The sequence below is a fragment of the Crocodylus siamensis genome, chromosome 15 (assembly GCF_052110815.1).
Source record: "Crocodylus siamensis isolate JL-2025a chromosome 15, ASM5211081v1, whole genome shotgun sequence".
In the NCBI taxonomy this organism is placed as follows: domain Eukaryota; kingdom Metazoa; phylum Chordata; order Crocodylia; family Crocodylidae; genus Crocodylus; species Crocodylus siamensis.
Window position 1 is genome coordinate 50013867 of NC_143409.1, and position 25482 is coordinate 50039348.

At 57.4% G+C, this 25482-nt stretch overlaps 1 protein-coding gene and 2 long non-coding RNA genes across 3 annotated transcripts; 1 reads left to right on the forward strand and 2 right to left on the reverse strand.

Annotated features, from left to right (window-relative positions):
- Positions 1-1099: 1099 nt before the first annotated feature.
- On the reverse strand, positions 1100-2653 carry LOC149852703 (uncharacterized). The gene is made up of 3 exons (XR_016439433.1): positions 2600-2653; positions 1702-1796; positions 1100-1252 (listed from the first exon to the last, which is right to left on the reverse strand). It is a non-coding gene; the product is annotated as an uncharacterized LOC149852703 (long non-coding RNA).
- Positions 2654-10440: 7787 nt separating this feature from the next.
- LOC149852704 (urokinase plasminogen activator surface receptor-like) lies at positions 10441-12825 on the reverse strand. The gene is made up of 5 exons (XM_090029836.1): positions 12675-12825; positions 11777-11912; positions 11318-11461; positions 10775-10912; positions 10441-10690 (listed from the first exon to the last, which is right to left on the reverse strand). Exons 1-5 carry the CDS (start codon positions 12807-12809, stop codon positions 10476-10478), a joined length of 768 nt encoding a protein of 255 aa, XP_089885962.1. The 5' UTR covers positions 12810-12825; the 3' UTR covers positions 10441-10475.
- Positions 12826-18650: 5825 nt separating this feature from the next.
- LOC149852705 (uncharacterized) lies at positions 18651-24862 on the forward strand. Its single transcript, XR_016439426.1, has 2 exons — positions 18651-19583; positions 22918-24862. It is a non-coding gene; the product is annotated as an uncharacterized LOC149852705 (long non-coding RNA).
- Positions 24863-25482: the final 620 nt, after the last annotated feature.

The window sequence follows — 25482 nt, forward strand, 5'->3', positions numbered from 1 at the left end:
CCTGGGGGGGTTGGGGGGGAGGGGTATCCCAGATGCCTGGGCTCTCGGGGAGGAGAGGGGAAGGGAGGGGGGCCTGGGGGTGAGAGGAGTGGCCTGGATGCCTGGGTTCCCCAAGCTGCTCCCCCAGCAATGTCCCCTGCTGTGGCACCAGGGTCCCGTCCCCCTGCCCCATCACTGCAACCCCCCCTTGCTGTCATCCTCTCCTAGGGAAGAGGAAGCCCCCCCCCCCCGCCCCTGCTGCCCCAGATCCAGTTGTGATCATTACAATGTAATTTGCTGTTGAACATCAAACGTGATTCCAGTAGCCATGTGGCATTGTGTCATGTTTCAGCCCTGTTACTCGTACTTTAATTAGCAATTGAATATTCAGTAGTAGTCCATCTCTGGTAAACACGGTTCATTTAGCAGTGGATTATTCAACTGTAATATTTGGGGGTGGGACCAGATGACCCCCGGAGGCCCCTTCCAGCCTGAATTTTCTATGATTCTGTGAATACATGATCACAGTAATTTAATGAGCAGCTGAATATGCAGCCATGTTCAATCTGTGTTTGTTGTAATTTAGAGATGTTTAATCAGTAGGTGGCTAAATGTGGTGGAATAGTATATGGGTAAATACAGTAGGTGGCCAAATGAGATGTGTCATATGTGAGTAAATGTGGTAGGTGGTTAAATGAGGTGTGCATAGTATATGATTCAATATGGTAGGCGGACAAAAGAGGCATAAGCGGCCCAAAGAGGTGGTGGATGTTGTACATGGGTTAGGATGGCACGTGGCCACTAAGGTGCGTGTCATATGTGCGTCAATATAGTAGAGGGCTATATGGTGGGGAGGGGTCATACCTGGATCGATATGGTGGGTGGCTGAATAAGGTTGCGTTGTATATGAGGCAATACAGCGTGTGGCTCAATGAGGTGCATGGTATACATGCATCAATATGGTAGGTGGCTAATGAGGTTCAGCCCACACTAGGTGTGGGGCTAGATTCCTGCTGGGTTCCTGGAGGCCGGGTGGGCGGAGCTCCCAGGATGCCCTGAGGCCTGAGCCTCACCCCCAGCAGCTCTTAAAGAAACAGTCCCACCCAAGGGATATAGAAAACAAGAGCCAAGTTTTATTCATGGTGTTGCATTTAAGATGGGAGACGGGAGGGCTGGGCTTGATCTGGCCTCATATGGTGCTGGGGGGTGGGGCCAGGCTGTCATTCTTCCTTGTCCCGAACCAATGGGGTCGTCTCATCGGGCTTGGCTCGGCCTGGAAGGGAAGAGCGTGCCTCAGTTTCCCTGCACTGGGAGCGCAGAGGGTGGACACCTGGGTCCTCTGGCGGGGGAGTGGGGCTGGAGGGGTGAGAGCAAGGGGTGATGGGAGCCCTGACACCTGGATTATCCCTGCACCCAGGTCACTTAAGGCCTGGGTGTGGGTGTTGGGCAGGGTGGGGCCTCGGTTTTCACCCCATTGGGCAACTGCAGCTGGGTACGGCCTGACTGGCACCCACACATCTGGGAGGGGAGGGGGTCCCAGGCTTAGCCCTGCATGTCCCCGGGAGCAGGGAAACTGAGGCACAGAGAGCAGGAGGGATGTCCAGGCTCCCAACCACCTCCCTGAACCGCATTGCCTTGCCTCAGAGCTGGAGAGGACCTGGGGGTCCGGGCTCCCAGCCCCCCCCAACAGAGTGCCCAGGCCTCCGAGCAAGCCACGGGTACCTCTGCCAATGATGCTTTTGACAATGTTCCAGATCCAGCGGATGATGCTGATCACCCACTTGCACTGCTGGCACATCCTGTCGCGCTGGTGCTTCCTGATGGACACACAGGCACGATGGTGAGACCCCAGGCCAGAGCCCACCCGCACCCCCACCCCCAGATGCCTGGGTTCTCAGGCCAGAGAGATGCCCCCTGCCTCCCCCTCTTCCCCCTCCCCCAGCAGCTGGCTCAGCCCTCCATCCTGTGCCCCCATCCCCACCACCCTTGGTCTGCCTGTCTGTCCATCCCAGAGAGCCCAGGAGTCCAGCTCTGCATCCCTCTTATCTGTTTGTCCACCCGTCTGTCTGTCCATCTCAGAGAATCCAGGAGCCCATCCACCCCTCTGGCCATCCATTTCTCCAGTCATCTTTCTGTCTGTGTGTTGATCTATCTCCCTACCCATCTGTCTGTCTGTCCATCCCAGAGGACCCAGGAGTCCGGCCATCCCTCCATGCCTTTGTTTCCCCATGCATCTACCATCTGTTTGTCCATCCCAGAGAACTCGGGAGCCCAGCCATCCTTCCATCCTTTATCTTCCCGTCCATCAGTCTGTCTGTCTGTCCATCCCTCCACCGGTCCGTACCCCCACCCATCCCTCCAGCCCTGTCCATCTGTCCTTCCACCCCTCTCATCTCCCCCCTGCCCCCCAACCCTTGCTCCCCCAACATCCAGTCTCTTCTCCCAGCCCTGACACCCAGGGGATTGAGATACCCAATTTCCCGGTGCCTAGAGGATTGAGACCCCTGGCACCCAGGGGATTAAAACACCCAGTGTCTGGGGGATTGAGACACGCAGTGCCCCAACACCCAGGGGACTAAGATGTCTCCCCAGCCCTGCCCCGCAGCTCCCTGCCACTCACCACCACCTCCTGGTCCTGGCAGCTGATTCCTGGCGACTTCATCTGGCAGCTGTGGCAGCCCCAGGGGTTTTAAAGAGCCCAGTGTCACCCCGCCCAGCTTAGCCACCCCCACACCTGTCCAGCCGGTCCTGGCTCCCTCCCCCGCCTTCCTCCCTTGCTTACCCTACTGGCAGGGGGATGGGACCTGAGCATCCTAATTCCCACAGGCAGTGGGGCACCGGGGCCCTGGGTATCTCAGTCCCCCAAGTGCCAGGGAACTAGGTATCTGGATTTCGTGGGCACTGTAGCGGTAAGGCACCAGGCATCTCAATCCCCTGGGTATCATGGTGCTGGGTGTCTCGGTCACCCAGGTATTGGGGCACTGGGTGTCTCATTCTGCCAAGCACTGGAGAACCAGTTATCTCCATTCCTGGGGCATTGTGAAGCCAGGCATCTCAATCCCCTGTGACCAGGGCATCGGATGTCTCAATCCCCCAGATATTGGGGTGCCAGGTGTATGGGTCCCCTGGGCACCAGGGTCCTTGGTGTTTCAGTCTCCCAGGCACCAGGGCACTGAGTGCCTGGATTCCTTCGGCATCATTGTGCTGGTGTGCTGTGCCTCTCAATCCACCAGGAAGAGGGGTGCCAAGTGTCTTAGTCCCCTGGGTATTGGGGCACCAGGCATCTTAATCCTACAGGAACTGAGCCACTGGCTGTCTCCATTTCCTAGACATCACACCCCCTTGGGTACTGAGTGCCAAGTGTCTTGATTCCCTGGGTACCAGGGTGCTAGGTATCTAGATCCCCTGGACCTCATGGGGTGGGGTGCTACATGTCTCAATCCCCAAGGCACTGCATGCCCAGGTGTCTGGATCCCACTGGATACTATAGGGCTGGGTGTCTGGATCCCCTTGGCGCTGCAGAGCCTGGTGTCTCAAACCCCCAGGCACCAGGTGTCTCAATCCTCCAAGCATCTTGGGGTGGTGGTGTAATACCTGTGAAGCTGGGTATCTCAATCCCTTGGGCACGGTGGAGCAGGGTGAAGGAGTATCTCAGTCCCCCAGGCACTTGGTGTCTCTGTTCCCTGGGCACCATGGGTTGGGTGTCTCAATCCCCTGGGCACTGGATCCCCCTAGGCACTGGGGGCTGAGTGTCTTAATCCCTTGGGTGCCAGGTCTCCATGACAGTTCACTGGAGAGGAAGGGGGGATATGGGGCTTTGGGGCCTCACCCAGAATCCTCTGCTGCTTGGCTCAATCTCCCAGCATGCCACAGGGCGGGAAGTCAGAGGCAGGTGATTCATGCCCAACTGATGCCCATTGGCTGGGGCCAAGCCCAACCAAATTAAAGGCCCCATGTAAGGGAAGCATGGGAAACATATGGAGCCGGACCCTGCCCTGACGCCGACAGAGGCTGCTCTAGATTGGTGTGGAGGTCGCAGCACCACACCCAGCCACCTACACTCCAGCCCTAGCTCTCGTGCCTCAGTTTTCCCAGCTGGGAAAGGGGTTGATCCAGGTTTGTATATAGCACCTAGTGAGGGAGCGGGGACAGCACCGGACACTGCGGGGGAATGATGCATCAGCGTCATTTGCCCCAGGGTGAGGGGAGCCTTACGGTGACAACACCACTTCCATCTGTAAGGGGTCCCGGCTGCCTGAGGAGGGGCTCAGTCGCCAAACAGACACAACGTGGGTGGGTGGTTGATTGATTACTACCCTCCTGATACCATTGATTGATTACAGTAATCTATTAATGACACATTATATTAGTGTTGGATGTATTATGAATCACTGATCTGATTCCAAGCCCTTTGATTGATTGGTTGATTGATTATGACTACTGCTAATACTGGCATTTTGGGGATGGCTACAATCTATTGATTATAAAGTGTGTTGAATTTATTCTGAATATCAGCTCAAACTCCAGGCCCTGGATGGCTTGATTACTATGACTACTGATACCATTGATTGATGATGACAATAACTTATTAATTACAAATGATACCTGTGTTGGATTTCTTGTGAATCAGATGTCAGATGATTGATTGATTGAAACATCAATCAGTTGATTGAGTGAATAAATGATTGATTGAATGATCAATTGATTGATCAATTGATTGAATTATGACTGCCCCAGCTAATAATGGCATTTATGGATGACAATAACTTATTGATTATAAATTACATTTATGTTGATTTTTTTTGTGAGTATCAGATCAAACCCCAAGCTCTTGGTATGAATGATGAGCCAGTTACTACAGCTACTACTAATAGCATTAATCGATTACAGTTATCTATGTATTACAAATGGTATTTGTATGGAATTCATTGTGAACCTCAGCTCACACTACAGACTCTTGATTAGTTGATTGTTTGATTGATTGCCTGACATCCATTAAGGGTACCAAGGAGGCTTGCTTTCTCCCAGCCGCCTACTGATGATGAGCAATATTTCTTCTGAATTTCTCGGCATGTTTTCCCACAGAATTGGGATCACTTCATTGCTAACAGGTAATTAACTAAATAAATGATTGATTGATTAATTACTTGGTTAATTGATATGTGTTTGACATGACAGACTTCTTCCATTGCCTGGCGCTGGGGGAGGGATCTGACCTCAGAGGTACATTCAGTGCCTAGCAGGGGAGAGGGGTTCCCCATTCCCATCCCCATCCCCACCAGTCAGGTGCCCCATTGCTCTAGCATGGATCTGGGCCTGGGGAGCCACCAGATTCCCAGACATCCCTCCACCCACAGTCCCCTCTGCTGCTTGCAAGGGGGCCTCTAAAGGGGATGTGCACTGTAGTGCCAACAACAAGGGCTCCTAGCAAAAGAGGGACCCCCATGGGCAGGAGGAGGTCCTCCAAGGGCATCGCCCCCTGCTGGACACCCACCTCCCTCGGCTACTGCACCTCCCCAAGGATGGGCACAGGTTCATTAGCAGGGTGAGGGGGGTGGATGTCTGGCCTGGTAAGGAGAAAATGTGTTATTAGGGGGAGGGACCTGGGACTTGCTCCACAGGAAGCTGGCAGGGCAGGGCAAGGCTGTTTATAGGGCAGAAAGTAGGAGCTGCCTGTCCCAGGACTATTGCAAAGGTTCTTTTGTCCGAAGGGGGGAAGGGAGAAGGGAGGGCAAATTTGGGGGGGGACGATATGGGGATCATAGCAGGTGTTGCTCCCTTGTGGCCATTCAGGGGCTGCAGCCCACAAATGGGGGGAGGGACTGGGGCAGGATTGGGGGCAGGTTATTGTGTAAATATGGGTGTCCTTTTTTACGCCTGTGTGTAAGGGGAGGGGGGAGTGTGGCCCGGACACCTGGGTTCCACAGGCATTTGTGTGTGTTGGTGTGTGTGTATCCTGGACACCTGGGTCCCCTGCGTGTGACCTGGTTCCTGGGCCTGGGCAGGGCATCCTCTGAGCCGATGCTTTAATTAATTAATTACGGCTAGCACAGCACCCTTGGATCTTCCTGTCCCCGACCCCACCCTGCATGTGTGGGGCAGGGGCATGTGTGCAGGGGCAGGGGCAGGGGCAGTGCCCACTGCTGGCCGAGGAAAACTACATCATGGGATGTCAGCCTCCCTTGCGTTCATAGGCTCAGGGACTGTAGCGGGGCGGGGGGGTGAGACAGAGATCCCATTGGTGGGGTGGGGGAGAGTGTCCCAGATGCCTGCATCCTCTGGGCATCAAACGGGCTCTGGCAGGTCCCAGACCACCCCCCCTACCCTAGCAGGAGCACCAAGGAGGGCAAGGGGTCCTGGTGGGGGGCATGTGATTGCAAAGGCTCCTGGAGCAGCAGTGGACCCTGGGGTCTGAGGGTAGCAGCAGACGGTCCAGGGGCAGCAGAAATTGGGGCTGGGACAGCTGTGGAGCAGGGTCACAAGGTGGCTATGTTCAGGGGGGACAGCAGATGGGGCTGGAAGCCCAGAGGTGTCTGGGCTGCCAGTGCCCCCTCTTCTAGGTGCTCCCTCACAAGATCCACGCCAATGGTGGCCATATATTCACCCTCACCCTGGTCATCCCGCATCATGTTGGGCAGGGCGATCTCTTGGGGCTGGCAAAAAACAACGCAAAGCAATCCTTAAATAGGTGGGCTTTTTCCTGGGTGTCAGTTGTCAGCAGCCTCATTTGGTTCACCAGGGGCCCGTGTGGCCCTTGTTTTTCTTCCAACTCCCCACCTATCTGAAGAAGGACTCTTTATTGTCCTTGATTCGTGTAGCCAGCTGGCGTGTGATTACAGCCTTGGCTTTCCTAGTCTGCTCCCTGCAGGGGTGGACCAGTGCAGAATACCCCCCATCGTGGTGTTTCCCATCTTCCATCCTTTATAGGCCTCTCTTTTCAGATGGCGGAGGTCCATGAGTCCCCTGTTGATCCAAGGGGGTTGTTGAGCCCTTTTACCACCTTTCCTATGGGTTGGCAAGGAGTCCTCTTGTGCTTCTAGGATTGCTTTCTTAAAGAGTGACCACTCATCGTGAACTCCCCTCCCTGTGAAATCATGGCCTCTCAAGGCCTCAACAAGCCTCCTGAGCTTATCAGAGTCAACTTTCCTGAAGTCGAGGACTGTTGCATTGCTGACTGACTAGCCAGCTTTGCGATGGATTGTAAAAGTGATCAACTCGTGGTCGCTGTCTCCCAGCTTCCCTTCGATTCTTAGGTTGCTGATTAGATCATCCCCTTTGGCCAGTACCAGGTCCAGCAGCACCTTGCCTCTTGTCCACCCATAAACTTCTTGAGACAGGCAGCGCTCATCCACGCATGTCAGGAAGCTTTGAGACTGACTGGATTTGGCCAAGTGCGCTTCCCATGAGATGTCCAGGAAGTTGAAGTCTCCCATGATGACCGTGCACTGAGAGCAGGTCATATATATAGTGATATATGTATAGTACAAGTTGTCACATCCCTGAACCATGGAAGATATCGAAATTAGCTGTTTTGAAATGAAAACTTCATCATTTTACAAGAAGGAAGCAAAATTCAACACCCTGCTTGCCATTAGACAACTTTGAGGTAAAGAGACTGCTCTAACTTTTATCTGAGCCTAATTTGCACAAAATGAATTTTCCCCACCCAGGAGATCTTACCAGACCTTTCAGCTCTCCTGTGAAATATGAACTTTCATCTCCACCTTGGGGAAATGTTACAATCTTTGCACTCTCCTATGCCTGAGGAAGGGCACATGTGCCCAAAAGCTTGCAAATAAGGAATTGTTTTGAAAATATCTAATACAAGTTTTCACCTCTACCAAGAGTCCTGATTCCTCTGGATTCCAGCAAGGCTTTGGACAAGGTCCCACATGACCTCTCCTATAAAGATTGGAAAGCCGTGGTTGAGGCAGTAGGATGAAGCTCAGTGTGGTCATAAGCAAGGTGCTGCAGCTTGTGGGGGCTTAATCAGAAACATAAATGCAAAATGGGGGACATGTGGCTGGATGGTAGCGCTATGGAAAAGGATCAGAGGGTCCTGGTAAGCTCTGGCAGGTGTTGGGCTGGGTATAACCTGGAGAGGACCTGCGGCTGGCTCTGGTGGGGGCAAGGCTTCATATAACAAGGACAGGAGCTGCAGCTGGCTCTGGGGGATGTCAGGCTGGATTTAAGGGGGACAGGAGCTGCAGATGGCTCTGGGGGGCATTGGGAGGCATATAACAAGGACAGGAGATGCAGCTGGCTCTGGAAAGTGGGAGTCAGGCTGGGTTTTAGGGGGACAGGAGCTGCAGCTGGCTATTGGGGCTCTCAGACTGGGTGTAATGGGGACAGGAGCTGTGGCTGGCTCTGGGGTGGGGCACTGTGGTGTTTCCCAAGAATGGGTGCTGATTTTGCCCCAGCCCTGCTGTTAGAGCTCAGGTTCATTAGCTGGGCAGTTAACGAGCAGAGGTGTTGTGAGTAAAGTTCCCTGACCCCACCACCCACACCACAGGCACACATCCTGTTCGAGGCCCTGGGACCTGTCCCACTGGCAGCCCGGGGGGAAGGGACGGCGGGGGTGTTGCAGTCCAGGACAGCCTCAGGACAGGAGTAGTCCTGCAGTTCAGAAGTAACCCAGGCGTCCGGACTACCAGCACCCCTGCTCTATCCCCTGGGCGCCACTCCCCTCCCAGAGCTGGAGGAACCCAGGTTCCCAGGATGCCAGCACCCTTCTTCCAACACCCCTTTTAGTGTCCCTCGTTGGGGTTGGCACATGGTAGCTATGTTGGGGTACCAACATGGCGTCATGGTAACCAGAGCATACAGGTGGTGGGCACTGGGTTGCCAGGACAACCTGGTTGTCCGGGGCTGGGCACCTGGCAGCCATATTGGGATGCCATATTGGTGTCTTGCCAACCAGACTGGGGCCTAGGCGACTGGTGCCTCCTGGCTCTGGGGGGGCACCAGCGGCTGATCGCCAAAGCTGGAAGCACCGAGGACAAACCAGAAGTACCACTGGCACCTCTTGTGGGGGGCACCAGCCAGAGCTCCCCACACCCCAGCTGGTGAGGGCCAGTTTCGAGGGGGGGGGCACATGCCTGGGGTTTGGGCACACGGCAGCCACTTTTGGGGCCCTATTTGCCTCATGCCAACCTGACTGTCCAAGGTTTGGGCCCACGGTGGCCATTTTGGGACACTAATAATGATAACAAGGAACAATAAGAACAGCAGTGGCAATAATATTTTTCTATTTTAATTGCCAATACGTGTTCACTAGAAATAACACAGCTGTCAAAGAGATTGTGACTCATGGAACAAACTCCAGGCTCTTGGATGATGGATGATTGATTGAGAGCCTAACCCATTTGTAACGAGCACCATGAGCCTCGCTTTCTCCCAGCTGCCTACTGACAACCAGCAATATTTCTTTTAACTTTTTAGGAATGATCCTTCCTGAAGGAACTGGGATCGCTTTCTCAGTGACAGGTAATACATTAATCAGTTGGCATGTGTTAAACACAATGGGCTTCCCCCAGTGCCTGGCACTGGGGGAAGGCAGCTGATCTTGGAGGTATGTCCAATGCCTAGCACCAGGGTGTGGGGGGAGACCCCAGTCCTGATCCCAATCCCCACCAATCAGGTACTCTCTTGCTTTGGCAGGGATCTGAGCCAAGGGATCTCCTGGATTTCTGGAGAACCCCCCCCCCCACCCATAATCCCCTCTGCTGCTTGCAAGAGGGCTCCCAAAGGGGAGTACACTAAAGTGCCAACAAGAGGGGCTTCTACGAAGAGGGACTCACATGGGCACTAGAAGGTCCTCCAAGGCACCGCCCCCCACTGGACACCTCCCGGTACTGCATCTCCACTGTGATGGGCACAGGTTCATTAGCAGAGAGAGGGGGTGGATGTCTGGCCTGCTAATGAGGAAATGCATTATTAGGGGGAGGAAGACGCCCAGGAAGACGGCAGGGCAAGGCAGGTGTGTTAGTGGAGCATGAAGTTGGATTTGCCCCCCTCCCCCCGGAAGGTTATTGCAAAGGCTCTGTTGCCCTGGTCTGAGGGGGGTGGGAGGGAGGGGAGAAAGTGGGGCTGATATGTGGGTTCTGGTGAGTGCTGCCCCCTGGTGGCCACTCAGAGGGCTAAGGCCTGTGAAGAGGGGCCAGAGCACAAAGGGGACAGGGCTGGGGCAGGTTGTTTTGGCAACCAGGTTCCTCACACTGCATAAATCTGGGTATCCTTAATACTCCTCGGTGGGGTGGGGTGTGGCCAAGACACCTGGACTGTGTGTGCGTGTCCCGGACACTGGGTTCCCTGGGAGTAGAATGGTCTGCAATGGGTTTGAACCAACACACCTGGTTCCCGGCGGAGGTGGGGGCGGGGGGTGATTGTGTATGTGTGTGTGTGTGGGGGGGGGGTGCCCAGATGCCTGGGTCCTCTGAGCATTAAATGGGCTCCAGCAGCTCCCAGCCCGGACCCTTGTGTTCCCCACCCTCCGCTCAGCTCCAGCCCACCCCCAGCAGCAGCAGCAGTGCCAGGGGCAGCAGCAGCAGGGGCAGGGGGTCCTGGCAGGGGGCTGCACGGTTGCAGAGGCTCTCCTTGCAGCAGTGGATCTTGGGATCCGAGGGCAGCAGGAGGCGGACCAGGGGCTGCCAGGGACGGCAGAGGTCGGGGCTGCCACAGCCGCGGATCAGGGTCCCAGAGTTGTTCCGGTCTGGGGGGGCAAAGACGGGGGGGGTCAGTGAGGGGGGCTGGGAACCTGGACACCTGGGCTCTCTTTGGGGGGGGTGTTGCTCACCTGTGCTTTGGGCTTTCACACACACGTCCATGGCCCCCGTACAGGCCATGAACTGCAGCTGCTGGTGGCTACGTTCGCCTTCTCCTGTCTCCCGGCAGCTGTAGCAGAGCTTCCCGTTGCGCTTCCCCTGAGGCACCTCTGTGTGGGGAGTGAAGCGGAGGGGGGATCAGGGAACCGAGGCATCTGCCCCCCCCGCCACCCCGCTCTAACCACCAGGCCCCTCTCCTCTGCCAGGGAACCTAAGCGTTCAGGCTCCCAGCCTAATCCCACCACCTAGCTCCCCCCCACCCGCACCCCAGAGAGCCCAGGTAGCTGACGCCACCCCACGTCCCTGCCACAAAACCCAGACGTCCGCGCTCCCACTTGCTCCTGCTCTCACCCACCCAGCCCCCACTCCCCTCCATAGAGGCCAGGCGTGCAGGCTCCAACCCTCCAGCCCCCGTCCCACTCCCAGGGAACCTGTGTGTCTGGGCTCCCAGTGGCCCTGCCCCTCCCCAGGCCTCCCGCCACCCCCAGAGTACCCAGGTATCCAGGTGGCGTTACCAACGAAGGTGCCGTTGTTGCAACCAGCCCCACGGCAGCGCTGTGCATGTACATAGGTCAGGTCAGGCCCTGCGGTGATGGCCAGCAGCTCTTCAGGGGGCCCTGGTTCCCCACAAGCCTTGTACACGGTGTCTCCCTGCTCCCCTGCCAGGACATGGGGAGTGAGGCACAGGGAAACTGAGGCACTGGAGGTTGGGAGAGCACTAAGCAAGGCTGGGGCATGCTGGGGAACCCAGGCATCTGGGTGCACAACGCCTCTGCACTCATTTCCCCTCCTCCCCCCAACCCCGAGAATCCAGGCTCCTGGGCTCCCAGTATCCCCAGAAGCCCCCTCCCATTGCTGGGCTGGAACCCAGGCACCCAGGCTCCCCCCACCCAGTGTGAGGATGGGACACAGGCCTCTGGGCTCCCCCCATCCCTGCCCCTGCCAGGAGGGAATCCAGGTGTCCAGGGCCTTACCAGACAACAGCCTCCGGGACAGCTGCAGACACTGGGCTTCAGGGCTCAAGCAGGACACAGTTGGGTTGTCGGGGCCGCAGGTGGTGGCGTTGCCCACACAGGTTTGACACGGGAGTTGCTCGGGGGTCTGGCTGACCTGGGGGGACACAAGGTTGCGATCCAACTGGCTCTGGGGGGTGTCAAGGGTGGGCATAACAGGGAAAGGAGCCGGAGCTGGCTCTGGGGAGGGCAGGTCTAGGTATAACAGGGACAGGAGCTGCAGCTGGATCCAGGGGGTGTCAGGCTGGGTTTAACAGGGGTACGAGCTGTGGCTGGCTCTGGGGTGGAACAATGGGGTGTTTAGCCAGAGACAGGCACTGACCTTGCCCTGGCCCTGCAGTTGGGGCTTGGGTTCATTACTTGGGCAATTAACAAGCAGAGGTGTCACAAGTGAAAGTTCCTGCCCCGCCCCCCCCCACACACACACACATCCCCGCACACACTTACACACTCAGCTGTCTCTGGGGAAGTGGGCAAGGTTGGGTATAATAGGGACAGGAGCTGCAGGTGGCTCAAGGGTTGGGCTGGGTAAAGGATAATGGTGCCCCAGATCTTGACAGATTGGAAAGCTGGGCTGGAGCTGGAGCTAACAGGCTCAAGTTCAGTGTGGACATGTGCAAGGTGTTGCAGCTCAGGAGGAGTATTGGGAAACATGAGTACAAAATGAGGGGCATGTGTCTGGATGGCAGCTGTATTGAGCAGGATCTGGGGGTCCTGGTAGGCTCTGTGGTGGCATTGGGCTGGGTATTAACAGGGAGAGGAGCTGCAGCTGGCCGTGGGAGGGCATGGGGGTGTCAGGCTGGGTACAATGGGGACAGGAGCTGCGGCTGACTCTGGGGGGTGCAGAGCTGTATGTTACATGGCAGGGATGCGGCTGACTCCGGGGAAGGGCTGTACATGTGGACGTAGCTCTCGTTGGTGCACAGGTCCGTGGTGCAGCAGAAGGTGGATCCGCATCGTCCCTGGGCAGCAGGTTACAGGTCTGCAGAGGCATGCAGCCTGCCCGTATGGCGTCCTTCATGACTGGGGGTGTGGAAGAGGGAGAGGAATGGGCCCAGACCCTGGTGTCCAGGGCCTGGGAGCCAGGAGGTGACAACAAGGTATGCCAACAAGGGGGTCTCACCTGAGGGGGACAACCCAGCAAGCTCCTGCGGCCTCCCAGAGAACCCAGGCATCCAGGTTTCTAGCCCTGCTCCTGGCACCCTAAATCTCTCCCGGAAAAACCGGGTGTTGGGGCCCCCACCCCCCGGGGTCTCACCTCCGCTCAGGTCGAGTTCATGGATCACACAGATGTTCTTTCCTGGTGCGCACGTCTCCACCTCGCCCCGGCAGTTGCCCTGCCATCGCAAGCATTTTGGGCAGGCCAGAGACTGTGGGGAGATGCAGCTGTTTCGGGGGGGGGCAGTGGCTGGGTAGAACGGGGACAGCAGCTGCAGCTGGCTCGGGGGGAGGGGGAGGGCTGGGTATAACGGGGACAGGAGCTGTGCCTGGCCCTGGGGGAGTGCAGGGTCCACTCACCGGTGACCAGCAGCCCCAGGAGTGCGGCCGTGTATAGGGCAGGTATCATGGTTCCCGTGTCCTGTCTGTGCTGGGCTGGGCCCCGCCTGCTCCTATATGGGCACGGGGAGGGGCTGGGGGGCCCGAAGGCGCAGGTGACTCACAGAGAGGGCCCGGGCGTCCGGATTCCAGCCCCACCCTTTGTTCTAGCGCACCGGACCCGCGCCAGGCGTCCGGGCTCCTGGCACCCACTGCTCTCGTCCCCAAGCCCCAGTCCCACCCAGAGAGCCAGGGACCGTCCCTATCTCTGCCTGGCCCCCGGGAGCCCCCATCCCTGCTGGCAGTGGCCCCAGGGGCCAGGCAGAGATAGGGACAGTCTCTGGCATCTGGGCAGCGGAGAAGTTGATACCAGCCTCAGACCTTCCTCAGTTTGGACCACGAATCTATACTGGGCATCATGTAAACCCTATATGGGCTCCTCACCCGGCCCTGGGATGTGGCTGGCTCTGGGGGGCAGGGCAAGGCTGGGTGTAACGGGGACAGGCTACAGCTGACTCTGCAGAGGCAGGACAGGGCTGGGTGTAATGGGGACAGCAGCTGCAGCTGGCTCTGGGGTGGGGCACCTTGGTATTTCCCAGGGACAGGCACTGACGTCACTCTGGCCCCCCTATTAGGGCTCAGGTTCATTAGCTGGACAGTTAACGAGCAGAGATTTTGCAAGTCAAACTCCCTTCCTCCCCGCCACACCCCTTGTTCAGGCCCCAGGACATGTCCCGCCAGCAGCCGGGGGGGGGGGAGCTGCAATCCGGGACAGCCCCGGAAGTTCACCTGCCCCAGCCCCTTCCTGGAGAGGGGGAGCCCAGGTGCCCAGGCTGCCAGCACCCCCTGCTCTAACCCCTGGGCACCGCTCCCCTCCCAGAGACGGGGGGAACCCAGGCACCCAGGATGCCCAGACCCCCCTTCTCTGGAGCTGATCCCCCTTTTAGTGCCCCCCTTAGGGTGGGCACGTGGTGGCCATTTTGGGGCATCAACTTGGCATCGCAGTAACCAGGACATACAGGTGGCAGGTGCTGCTGGGCTGCCATGGCAACCTGGTTGTCCAGGGGGTGGGCACCTGGGCATCCATACTGGGATGCCCATTTGCTTCATGCCATTGTCTGAGGTTTGTGTGCATGGTGCCTATTTTCGGCACTGTATTTACCTCCTGCCAACCAGGTCATTCAGGGGTTGAATTCAGTGGCCATTCTGGGACACCATCTTGGCCTTATGACAGCCAGGTCACAGGGTTTGACCTTGTGGTGGCCATTTTGTGGACACCGTATTGGCCTTCTGCCAACCAGGCTGTCTGGGGTTTGGGCACAAGGCAGCCATTTTTGATGCCATTCTTGCCTCGTGGCAACAAGGTCATCCAGCGCTTGAGCACACAGCTCTATTTTGGCACCCCATTTTGGGGGTCATGCCAATGAGGTTGTCTGCGGTTTGGGCACATAGTAGCCATTTCAGAGCACCCTGTTGGCCTCACGCCAACCAGGTCATTGAGGGGGTGGCCTGTGACAGCCGTAATGTGGTTACCATATCGGTGTCAAGCCAAGCAGGTCATCCAGGGGGTTGGCATATGACAGCCATAATGTGGACACCAAGTTTGCCTCATGCCAGCCAGGTTGCCCAGGGTTTGAGTACCTGGGGGTTATCTTAGACACCATATTTGCCTTGTGCCAGGCAGGTTGCCTGGGATTTGGGCACGTGGCAGCCATTTTCCAACACAAACTTAGCCATCCAGCTCATTCAGGGGTGGCCTGTGGCAGCCATGTTGTGCTCACCACATGGGCCTCAGGCCAGCCAGCTCGTCCTGGGGCTGGGCAGCTGATGGCTATTGTTGAGTCAGCCAGGTTGTCTGGGGTTTGGGCACACGGCAGCCATTTTTGTTGCCGTGTTTGCCTCATGCCAGCCCAGTTGTCCAGGGTTTGGGCACACAGTGGCCATTTTGGGATGCCATCTTGGTCTCATGCCAACTAGTTCATGCAGGGGGTGGCCTGTGGCTTCCCTGACATGGAGACCATATCTGCCTCGGGCCTATTAAGTCATTTGTGACTCTCCCCCACCCATCCCTAATTGCGTGGGACAGTCCTGCAATGGGAACCTCAGGTCCCGGTCCTGGGCTGTGTGACGCCGGGCAGCATTTGTTCCGGATTCACGGTGTCACACCGGGGGTGGGGGCAGGGGGTCCCGGCGGGAGGCTGCGCGGTTGCAGAGGCTCCCAGAACAGCCTCGCCCCAGCCCCGACTCCTCCCAGAGCACCCAGGCATCCGGGCTCTGCCACCCATTACTTCTCTGCCAGGGAGCCCACACATCTGGGATCTCAGTAGCCCCAGCTGTAACCACCAGGCCCCACTGCCTGCCCAGAGAACCCAGGTGTCTGGCTCCCACTCCCCCGGGCTCCCACCCCCGGGCCCCGCTCCACCCCCAGAGAACCCGGGCATCCAGGCGGAGTTACCAACAAAGGAGCCGTTGTTGCATCCAACCCCGTGACAGCGCTGCACGTGCACATAGGCCAAGTCAGGCCCAACAGCAATGGCCAGCAGCTCCGCGGGGGGGGGCCCTGCTTCCCGCACGCCTTGTACACAGCATCTCCCTTCTCCCCTGCCAGGACACGGGGGAGTGAGGCCACAGGGAAACTGAGGCACGGGGCCAGGGTTCAGGAAGGGGCTAGGGTGGCCTGGGACATGCTGTGGAACCCAGACGGCCGGGTGCCCAACCTGTCTGCGCCCTCCCCTCAAAAATGCAGGTGCTGGGGCCCCCCGGTTCTCACCACCCACACCCCAAGAACCCGGGCGTCCAGGCTCTGCACCCAGACACTGTGTTTTTAAGCCAGCACCAGGCTTTCTACCTGCCAGAGCAGGAGGGAACCCAGGCGGCCGGGCTCCCCACATCCCCAGTCCTGACATGGAGCCCAGCATGCGTCCAGGATCGGCCTCGCACAGTGTGAGGAGGGAACCCAGGCATCCGGGCCTTTCCGGGCAACATGCACCGGGAGAGCTGCGGACACTGGTCCTGGGCGTCGGGGCAGGTCAAGGTCAGGGAGTCAGGGCCGCAGGCAGGGGCAGATCCCATGCAGCTCTGACAGACGGGACACCCAGGGGGAATTGGTATGCCTGTGGGGACATGAGACTGCGATGCGGCAGGCTCTGGGGTGTAACAGGGAAAGGAGCTGGGGCTGGCTTGGGAAGTGGGCATGGGGCTGGGTATAATGGAGCTGCAGCTGGCTCTGGGGGGCATAGGGCTAGGTATATTGGGGTTAGGAGCTGCAACTAGTTGGGGGCGGGGGGCAAGCTGGGTATAAGGCGGATATGAGCTGCAGCTGGCTCTGGGCAGCCTCAGGCCGTGCATATCGGGGTAGGGGTAGGCAGAGCTGGGTGTAACTGGCTGGGGCAGCTGGCTCTGGGGAGTGACTCTTGGTGCACAGATCTGTGGTGCAGCAGAAGCTGTTGCCACTCAGTCTGGCCACGATGTCCCAGGAGAGCAGACCAGAGCTCTGCAGAGCCATGCAGCCCACCCGCAGTGCACTGGTCACGGCTGATGCGGGGGGAGGAAATCAGAGGTGAGTCTGGAACCCAGGAGTCTGGGGCCTGGGAGCTGGAGGTGGCAGCCGGGTGTCCCAGGAGGGGCTCTTACCTGATGGGGACAACCCAGCTGCCCCTGCAGCCTCCCAGGGAACCCAGGCATCTGGGCCCCACCTCGCCCAACCCCTGGGGTCTCATCTGGGATCACATACAAGTTTTGCACCACACAGAAGTTCTGGCCCAGTCGACAGTCTCCACCTGGCCCCTGCAGTCCCCCTGCCAGGGCAGGCATTTCAGGCAGTGCAGGCCAGAGGCTGTGGGGGGATGCAGCTGATTTGGCAGGGGGGCTCAGCTGGGTGTAACAAGGACAGGAGCTGTGGCTGGCTCTAGCGGGGTGTTGGGTTGGGTGTAACGGGGACAGGCTGCAGCTGGTTCTGGAAGGAGCAGGGCCCACACACCAGTGACCAGCAGCCCCAGGTGTATGACCGTGCAGGGAGAGCATCATGGCTCCCATGTCCTATCTACGCTGGTCTGTGCTGGGCCTGGCCCCACCTGCCTCCTATGTGGACACTGGGTGGGATGCAGGGGGGGCCTGAAGGCGCAGGGTGACTCAGAGCTCCAGGAAGGGAACCCAGGCTCCAGCCCCACCCCTTGTTCTAGGACACCAGACAGCTCGTCCCAGTCCCGGAGAACACCGGTGTCCGGGCTCCTTGTCTGCTGCCCTCCCCACAAGCCCCCAGTCCTGTGCGGAGAATCCGGGCTCCCAGCCCCACTGCTCTCACCCACCATCCCAGGGGCCCGGCCAGCAGGGTCAGTTGGGCCAGCTCTGGACCGATCCCGGGGGCCAGGGCAGACATGGGGACCGTCCCTGCCAGGGCAGGGAGAGAACCCAGGTGTCAGGGCAGGGAGGTATCTGGTGCCAGCTTCTGGGTGTTGCCCAGTTTGCAGCATGAACCTGTACTGGGCATCATGCCTGATGGGTGTAAACCCTGTATGGGTCCCTCGCCTGGCCCTGGGAAGTGGCTGGCACTGGAGGGAGCATCGGGTTGAGTATAATGGGGACAGGAGCTGCAGCTGATTCTGAGCAGGGTGGGGTGTTGAGCTGGCTATAACAGTAGTTGCAGCTGGCTCTGGGGTGGAGCGGGGTTCAGTATAAAGCAGTAGGAGCTGGGGCTGGCTCTGAGCTGGGTGTAACAGGTACAGGCACAGGCACAGGCTGTGGCTGTCTCTGTCGGGTGTCCGAATGGGTGAGTGAGCGAGGTGGGGGTGTATGGTGGGGTCATGGGGGGGGTGTTGTGTGTGGTGAGGGGGTGGGGGTCTATGGGGGCTGAGTGTATGGTGGGGGCATGGGGGGTGTGGTGCAGGGGTGTATGGGGTGGGTGAGTATGTGGTGGGGGTGGGTGAGTGTGTATGGTGGGGTTGTGGGGGGGTGTTGTGTGTGGTGGGGGGGTGGGGGTCTATGGGGGGTGGGTGTACGGGGGTGGGTGAGTAGTGTGTGTGTGTGGTGAGGGCATGGGGCGTGTGGTGCAGGGGTGTACGGGGGTGGGTGCGTGTGGGGGGGGGCGGTATGGGGTGCGTGTGGGGGGTGCGGCTGTGGGCGCCGCGCGGGGCGGGTGCCCGCGGAGGAGGAGCGGCCCCCGGCCCGGTCCCGCCGGCAGTGCGCCAGAGGCGGCTCGGCGCTGCCCCGGGAGCGGGCGGGGGCGCTCGGCGCTGCCGGCCCGGGGCTGGCGGCGGGGCCCCGCTCCGCCCGGCCGCCGCCGCCTCTGGCGCGGGGCGGGGCGGGCCGGGCCCCTCGTGCCCCGGCCGGGCGGCCGGAAGGGGAGGGGGAGGGCGGCGGGCGAGGCCGCCCGTGCCGCCACGGCCGGCGAAGGAGCGGGGCCCGCTGCCGCTCCAGGCCCTGGGCGCTGCCTCGCTCGCCTGTGCGTGGATGCGGCCCTGAGCCCGGGGGCCGGGGCAGACGTGGGGACACCCGCCCCCCCGTGTCTGGGCTGGGAGGAAGCTGTGCAGCCTCTGCGGGTCCCCAGCTTGCAGCACGAACCTGTACTGGGCATCGTGCTGAAGGGCCGTAAACTCTGTATGGGCCCCGCATGCAGCTGGCTCTGGGGGTGGCAGGGACAGGACCTGCGGCTGGCTCTGGGGGAAGCGGGGCCCGCTCCACCCCAGGCCGTGTGTAGGATGGGCATTGTGGCTCATGAGTCCAGGCTGGGCTGGGTCCTGCGGGCCTCTTGTAGGAGCAGTGCGGGGGCAGGGTCTGAAGTCACACAGGGACTCAGAGCTCACCCCATAGGAAACCCCGGCATCGGGCTCCACCCCCACCTGTTGCACACCCAAAAAGTACAAGTCATTTTGTGCTGTTTCTATAAAGCGTGTTTCATGTCACAGTGTGTCCTGTTTGGCTGGGAAGCCTGATCCCGTTTGCTCTGTGATTGTATACTGTGCCTTCTCCAGGACAGGAGAGGACCCCCCCCCCATTGCCTTGGATTCCTCAACAGAACCAGGGAAAACCAGTCCAGTGACTTCGCCCAAATCCTGGAGCCTGACCCCTTTGTCCCTGCTCTTGCCTTTGTTTCAGGTCATTTGCATTATCACAGAGCCCAGAGTCACCTCCCCACCTAAGAAACTCCTACCCGGAGGAACCTCCTGTCTTTTTACTCTTCTGTGAAATAAGAAACATCAGATCCAGAAGGAAACGCAGTACGTCCTGCTGCCAGGTAAACAGACTCTTCCAGCTCTTCTTTGAGCCCAACCTGCACTGTTGCAAACAGATTTCACCACACCTTCAACTCTCCTCTGAATTATGAACTTTCATGTCTACCCAGGAGAACTTGTACAATCTTTTCTCCTATGCCAGAAGAAGGGTGCTTGTGCCCAAAAGCTTGCACGTTAAGACCTTTTTTTTTGCAGACCCCTAGTTGGTCTAAAAAGATAGATATCGCCTCTACTAGGAGTCCTGACCCTTTTGAATGCCTTAGCCGTGTCCCAATGTGGCCGCTTCTTGACTGGGGCCCTGGGGTAAGGTCAGAAAAGTGATTTAAGATTCAGAAAGAATTTCAAAACTCCTAAAACTCTTGGTTCACAAATGATACCTTTTACTAGACCAACTAAGAAATCACAAAAAAATTATCTTTCTTTGCAAGCTTTTGGGCACATGTGCCCTTCTTCAGGCCAAGGGAAAATTAAAGAGGGTGAAAGTCCCCTTAGGTAGAAAATAAACTTCATTTTGCATGGAGGAAGCTGAAGATGGATGTCTGCGCCTCCGGATCCATGAGATTTGAGTTCCTTTGTGGCAGTTGCTCTCTGATATGTAGATAAGGCAGGATTTCTTCCCTGGTGGTGTTAGATGGTAGGAAGGTGTTGAAATCTTCCTTTGTGTTTAGCAATACAGTTTATCATTGCAAAATCAGGTAACATAGGGCACTCCCACATTTCAGGGATATATTTAGTAGCCACATTGGGAGTTGGTCTGAGATAAAAGGAAATGCAAAACTCTACAACTCTTAGATTTATTAGACCAACTAAGAAATCACAAAAAAAAAAATCTTAAGGGTCAGGCCTCCTGAGCTGAGGGGCTCGCCCTCTGTTTTTTCCCTGGGGAGGAGAAGGGGAACCGTTGGGATACTGGCTGGAGCCTGAGGTGCGGCGGTACAGAGAGCCAGGGGTTCAAATCCAGTAGTCATGTGGGGTTTGGACTGGGAGTCCAGGGCAGCGGCTAGTAGCTCCCCTCTGTAGCCACTCGGGCAAGAGCAGAGATCAGTGCTCCCAGCAGCTCGGCGGAGCTGCATCAGCTCGCCAGAGGGCCCTTTGCCGCGCACAGGGAACCAGTGCACAGCAGCAGTGAGAGAGACGATGCACCCAAATTCCCAGGGGCTGACTTCTTTTCAGTTGAGACTCCCCAACTCTCGGACCTCTGAGCCTGGGGTCCTATTGGGTAGGGGTGATATGGGAGTACTTTGAACCAGGACAGTGTTTTTGTTTTTGCTTGCCTGTGTGTTGTGGTCTGGTGTTTGTCTTGGTAATAAATCTATGGGACGCCCTGGTGATTCATTTAGTGTTTCCTAACTAGACTGGGTAGGGGCTCGAGCCAAAGTAAAATATATTTAGTACCCCCAGAACTGAACCCAGCCCTTTTTGCTCGGCATGTGTCAACAGCAACAGGGTTACACACCCCTTGTTCTAAGGCACCAGATCCTGCTCCCCAGAGAATGCCGGCATCCGGGCTCCTGGTCCCTACTGCTGTCACCCAAAAGCACCCAGTCCCCCGCCAGAGAACCCAAGTGTCCAGGCCCCCAGCCCTTCTACCACCAGCCACCATCTCCAGGGCACAGCCAGCAGGGGCAGGGGGAGCTCTGTACTGACACCCGAGGCCAGGGCAGATGTTCCCTGCGGGATAGGAAGAGAACCCAGGAGTCCAGGCAGGGAAGAAGTTGGCGCCAGCCTCTGGGCATTCCCCAGTTCAGACCATGAACGTGTACTGGGCACTGTGTCTAGGCTGTAAACCATATATTGGCCTCTCAGCTGGCCCTGGGATGTGGATAGCTCAGGGGAGGGGCGGGCATCGGGCTGGGTATAACAAGGAGAGGAGCTGCGGCTGGCTCTGGGGGTGTCGGCTTGGGTATAATGGGGAGAGGGCTACAGCTAGCTCTGGGGAGGGGAACAGGGCCCACTCACAAGTGACCAGCAGCCCTAGGAGTGTGACCGTGTGTAGGGCGGGTGTCATGGGTCCCATGTCCTGTCCTCAGTGGTTGGTGACTGAGGCTGATTGGAGGGGTGGGAAGCTTCTGCAGAGCACAGATGAATCGACAAGTTGCACATGACACCAACCTACAGACCTGTCTGGACGGGTTTTTTAAATCTGCCCAAATGTCTGGGATTTTGCTTTGCTCCACTGGTAAGAGTAGGGGAAGGTGATTGGAGACAACAGAAAGCAGAGATGTACCGGTCTGCAGCTGCAGAGGCGCGCACAGGCCCATGTGGAGCAACCTCCTGCCTCTAATCACCCTACCCTGCTCCTACCCCTGAAACAAAGCAAAATCTTGGACATCTGGTCAGAGCAGGAGGAGTGGTGGCTGGGGTGTTGCCTGCCCCTCCAGTGGGGGTAAGGGGCAGGGGGGCAGCGAGGAGCTCTGTGGCTGGTCTATAGCACGGGCCAATGGCGTGCTCACAGGGGCTGAGCGGCCAGAAAACGCTGCGGGAGAGAAGGAGGGGAGAGGGGGGGCTGTGGCCAAGCTGCCTGGTGCTGTGCAGCAGCCCCGTCCCAGGGCAGGGGGTGCCACAAGCTTCCCTTCCTCTCCCCTCCAGCCCAGGGTGTGACAAGGCACACTGCACCACTGCTTGCGTGAATTGGAGCCACTGCGCTCCAGCCCCTCCGGCAGGGCTGCAGATCAGGAGTGAGAGGCACCAGCAGGGCTGGGCAAGCGGGGGCTGCGGGTCAGGAGCGAGGAGCACCTTCGTGGCTCAGGGAAGCAGGTTACTGTGGTTTGGGAGTGAGGTACACTGGTAGGGCTAGGGTCAGTGGGTCAGGCATGAGGGGCAGCAGCAGGTCTGGGGGCAGTTTTGCCTTGGCAGTGCAGGGCAACAGAATGGGCAGAGGCAGGGTACTGGCATGTCACTGCCATCCCACGATCATACTCCCCCTCCCGCCCCCTGCGCATAACAGATATCATCTTTTTTGGGCCTAGAAATATGGTAACCCTACCCCACTTGTGGCCAGGGGGAGAGCTCTGTTCAGTGCTGGGGGGAACTCTTCCCCTTCCTCCTCCTCCTTCCCCCGTCCCCCCCAGACCACCACTGCAGGGCATGGAGGGGGTGCTGTATGCAAAGCTACCCGGTCCAGGCCCCGGGGGGGACTCTCCCCACCGGGGCAGGGGGTTCTGTTCAGTACTTGGGGGATTCTTTCCTCCTTCCCCAACCCCACTCCCCACCGCTAAAGCCCAGGCTGGCCTTGCTCAGCTCCAGCCAAGACCGTGGAGGTAGAGGGCGGGGGGGCTGGTCCCTTAAGACACAAGCCTGTATCTTGCCATGTTCTAACTGATCCTTTGCCCAAAGCGTAGGAAATGCCTGCATCCAGTCATCCTGATCAACTTCATCAGTGACAGCAGGAGCTTTGATAGCTTCACAGCGGCGCACCATAGAAATCAACAGTCTTCTCTTCTACTGGCTGTTTGCACAGACGTCCATTGGCTAAATCCATGTGTTCCTCCCTGCTGCAAAGCCGTCATCCCCACAATCCCGTTCTCACCATCTCCTCCTGGCTCGTTCTTCTGTATTCTATATTTCTCCCCAACTTTTCACTTTTCTATTTAAGTTTAGCAACAGGTTGGGTTGCCAGCAAGTCCTCTAACTCTCCAGTATAGGACTGTAGTTGCAGAAGATTGGGATCCATTAAAACCCCATTGCTGGTGCAAAATACTAATTGAGGCTCCAGGATCAATCAGCATTTGGGGTTTTTTCACATTCCCCTTGTCTTCCGCTAAAACTGGAGTGGTTGGGCACCCCCAGTGGTCGAAGCAGACTCGTCCTACTAGCCCCCTCGGTGCTTGGGGAGTGGGGCATCTCTGCTGTGGGTCCAGAGGCACTGAAGGCTGACCCAACCAATGTGGGTCTGGCTCTGCTCCTTCTGCTAGCTCTTCTGTCTCAGTGAACTGTATCAATCTCTTCACCAGTGCATTAGTGGGAGCCCCATTGCGCTTGGGTCTGTCTTCCCCCATAGACGTCAGTCTCTTCCAGACCTCTGTCCAGCGGGAATCACAACTTCCCTTATTCTGCCCCTCTCTGCAGATTCCATACTCCTTCCTGCCTCCGGGTCCTTACCCCTACGTACACCTCTTTCTCTGACTCCCGTCTTGTGCTGAGGAGTGCCAAACTTCCAAAAAAGGTGGTCTGTTGTTACTTAATGTAACAACCTATATCAGTTCTCCTCTGTCGCCCTTATTCTGTATCTCCTTTTTAGGACTGCTCTTCCTGTATATTATTCCTGCGTTTCGAATTTGAGTCCTTAACTCGGGCCACTGTATAGGGTATCAAGCTGGGTGTAATGAGGATAGGAGCTGCAGCTGGCACTGGGGGGCATCAGGCTGAGTGCGATGGGGATGGGAGCTGCAGCTGGCTCTGGGGGTGTCAGCCTGGGTATAAAGGGGAAGGGAGGTGAAGCAGGGTCGGGGGGCATTGGGATCAGCTTAACAAGAGCTGCAACTGGCGTACCCCCGCAGGCAGGGGAGACGCACAAGCCCCAGGTCTTGGTCAAAGGCTCATGTTCAACCCTGCACCCAATAGTGGGGTATCTGCCATGCACCATTCGAAGTGGCAGCTAAGGTGAATGGATGGGATGGGGCTGGCACGCTGGGTTTCCTTGGTCTGCTACACACCAGGACGGCCGCAACGGTCTACCCTGGCCTTGGCCGGGAAACCAAGCAGGATGACAAGCGCCTCGTGGAGGCCCACGGGAAAGCTTTCGCACCAGCAGCAGGTCCTGGCTGAGCTGGGCTGGCATTCAGCACGCAAGACAGGACACCTGACGAGTCGGGTCAGGACCTTGGCCTGGCACTTGGACAAGGAGCCATATTTGCCTCGTGCCAGGCAGGTTGTCTGGGATTTAAGCACACGGCAGCCATTTTGGGCCACCATCTGGGCCTCGTACTACCCAGCCAGTTCCAAGTCTGGCTCCGTGGTGCCCGTGTCACAGACGCCATATCAGCCTCAGCCTACTAAGTGCTCCGGAGCTGGGCCTGCTGCAGCCATCTTTGTATGTCACCTTGGCGCTATGGTCATGTGGCAGCCATGTTGATTACTCCTAATAACAATGAAATGTAATGATTACAACAGTCTCTTCGTTATGAATTATATTTGTATTGCATTTATTAGTATTGTCCTTATTACTATTATTATAGTAATTATTGTGGTGCTTCTATTGTTAGAATTATTGTTCTTCTGTTATTAGTATGTTAATAACAACAATAATAGTGATGATAGCAATAAAACGACAGCAACAGTAGCAATGATGGTAACGATATATTAATTGCCAGTATCTGTTCGCTAGAAATAACCCATCCATCGAGTACATTGCGACTTTTGCAACAAACTTCAGACTCGGTTAATCGATGAATTGAAGATTGATTGACTGACAGCTTGACACATTTATTCAGAGCATCACAAGTCTCGCTTTCTCCCAGCTGCCTACTGAGGACCAACAATATTTCTTTTGAATTTCTAGGAATGATCGTTTCCTGCAGAAGCTTGTTCCATGGGTGCAGGTAACTAATTAATTCATAGATTCATAGATGCTAGGGTCGGAAGGGACCTCAATAGATCATTGAGTCCGACCCCCTGCATAAGCAGGAAAGAGTGCTGGGCCTACATTACCCCAGCTAGATACACATCCAACCTTCTCTTGAATACCCCCAGGGTAGGGGAGAGCACCACCTCCCTTGGGAGCCCGTTCCAGACCTTGGCCACTCGAACTGTGAAGAAGTTCCTCCTAATATCTAATCTAAATCTGCTCTCCTCCAGCTTGTGGCCATTATTTCTTGTAACCCCCGGGGGCGCCTTGGTGAATAAATACTCACCAATTCCCTTCTGTGCCCCCCTGACGAACTTATAGGCAGCCACCAGGTC

Coding starts and splice junctions, on each gene's coding strand:
- LOC149852704 (XM_090029836.1), bottom strand. CDS start 12,809: ATGCCTCTGCAGACCTGTAACCTGCTGCCCAGGGACGATGCGGATCCA. Junction 11,462..11,776: donor GTCCCGGAGGCTGTTGTCTG/GTAAGGCCCTGG, acceptor ATGTCCTGGCAG/GGGAGCAGGGAGACACCGTG. Junction 10,913..11,317: donor CAACAACGGCACCTTCGTTG/GTAACGCCACCT, acceptor CTCCCCACACAG/AGGTGCCTCAGGGGAAGCGC.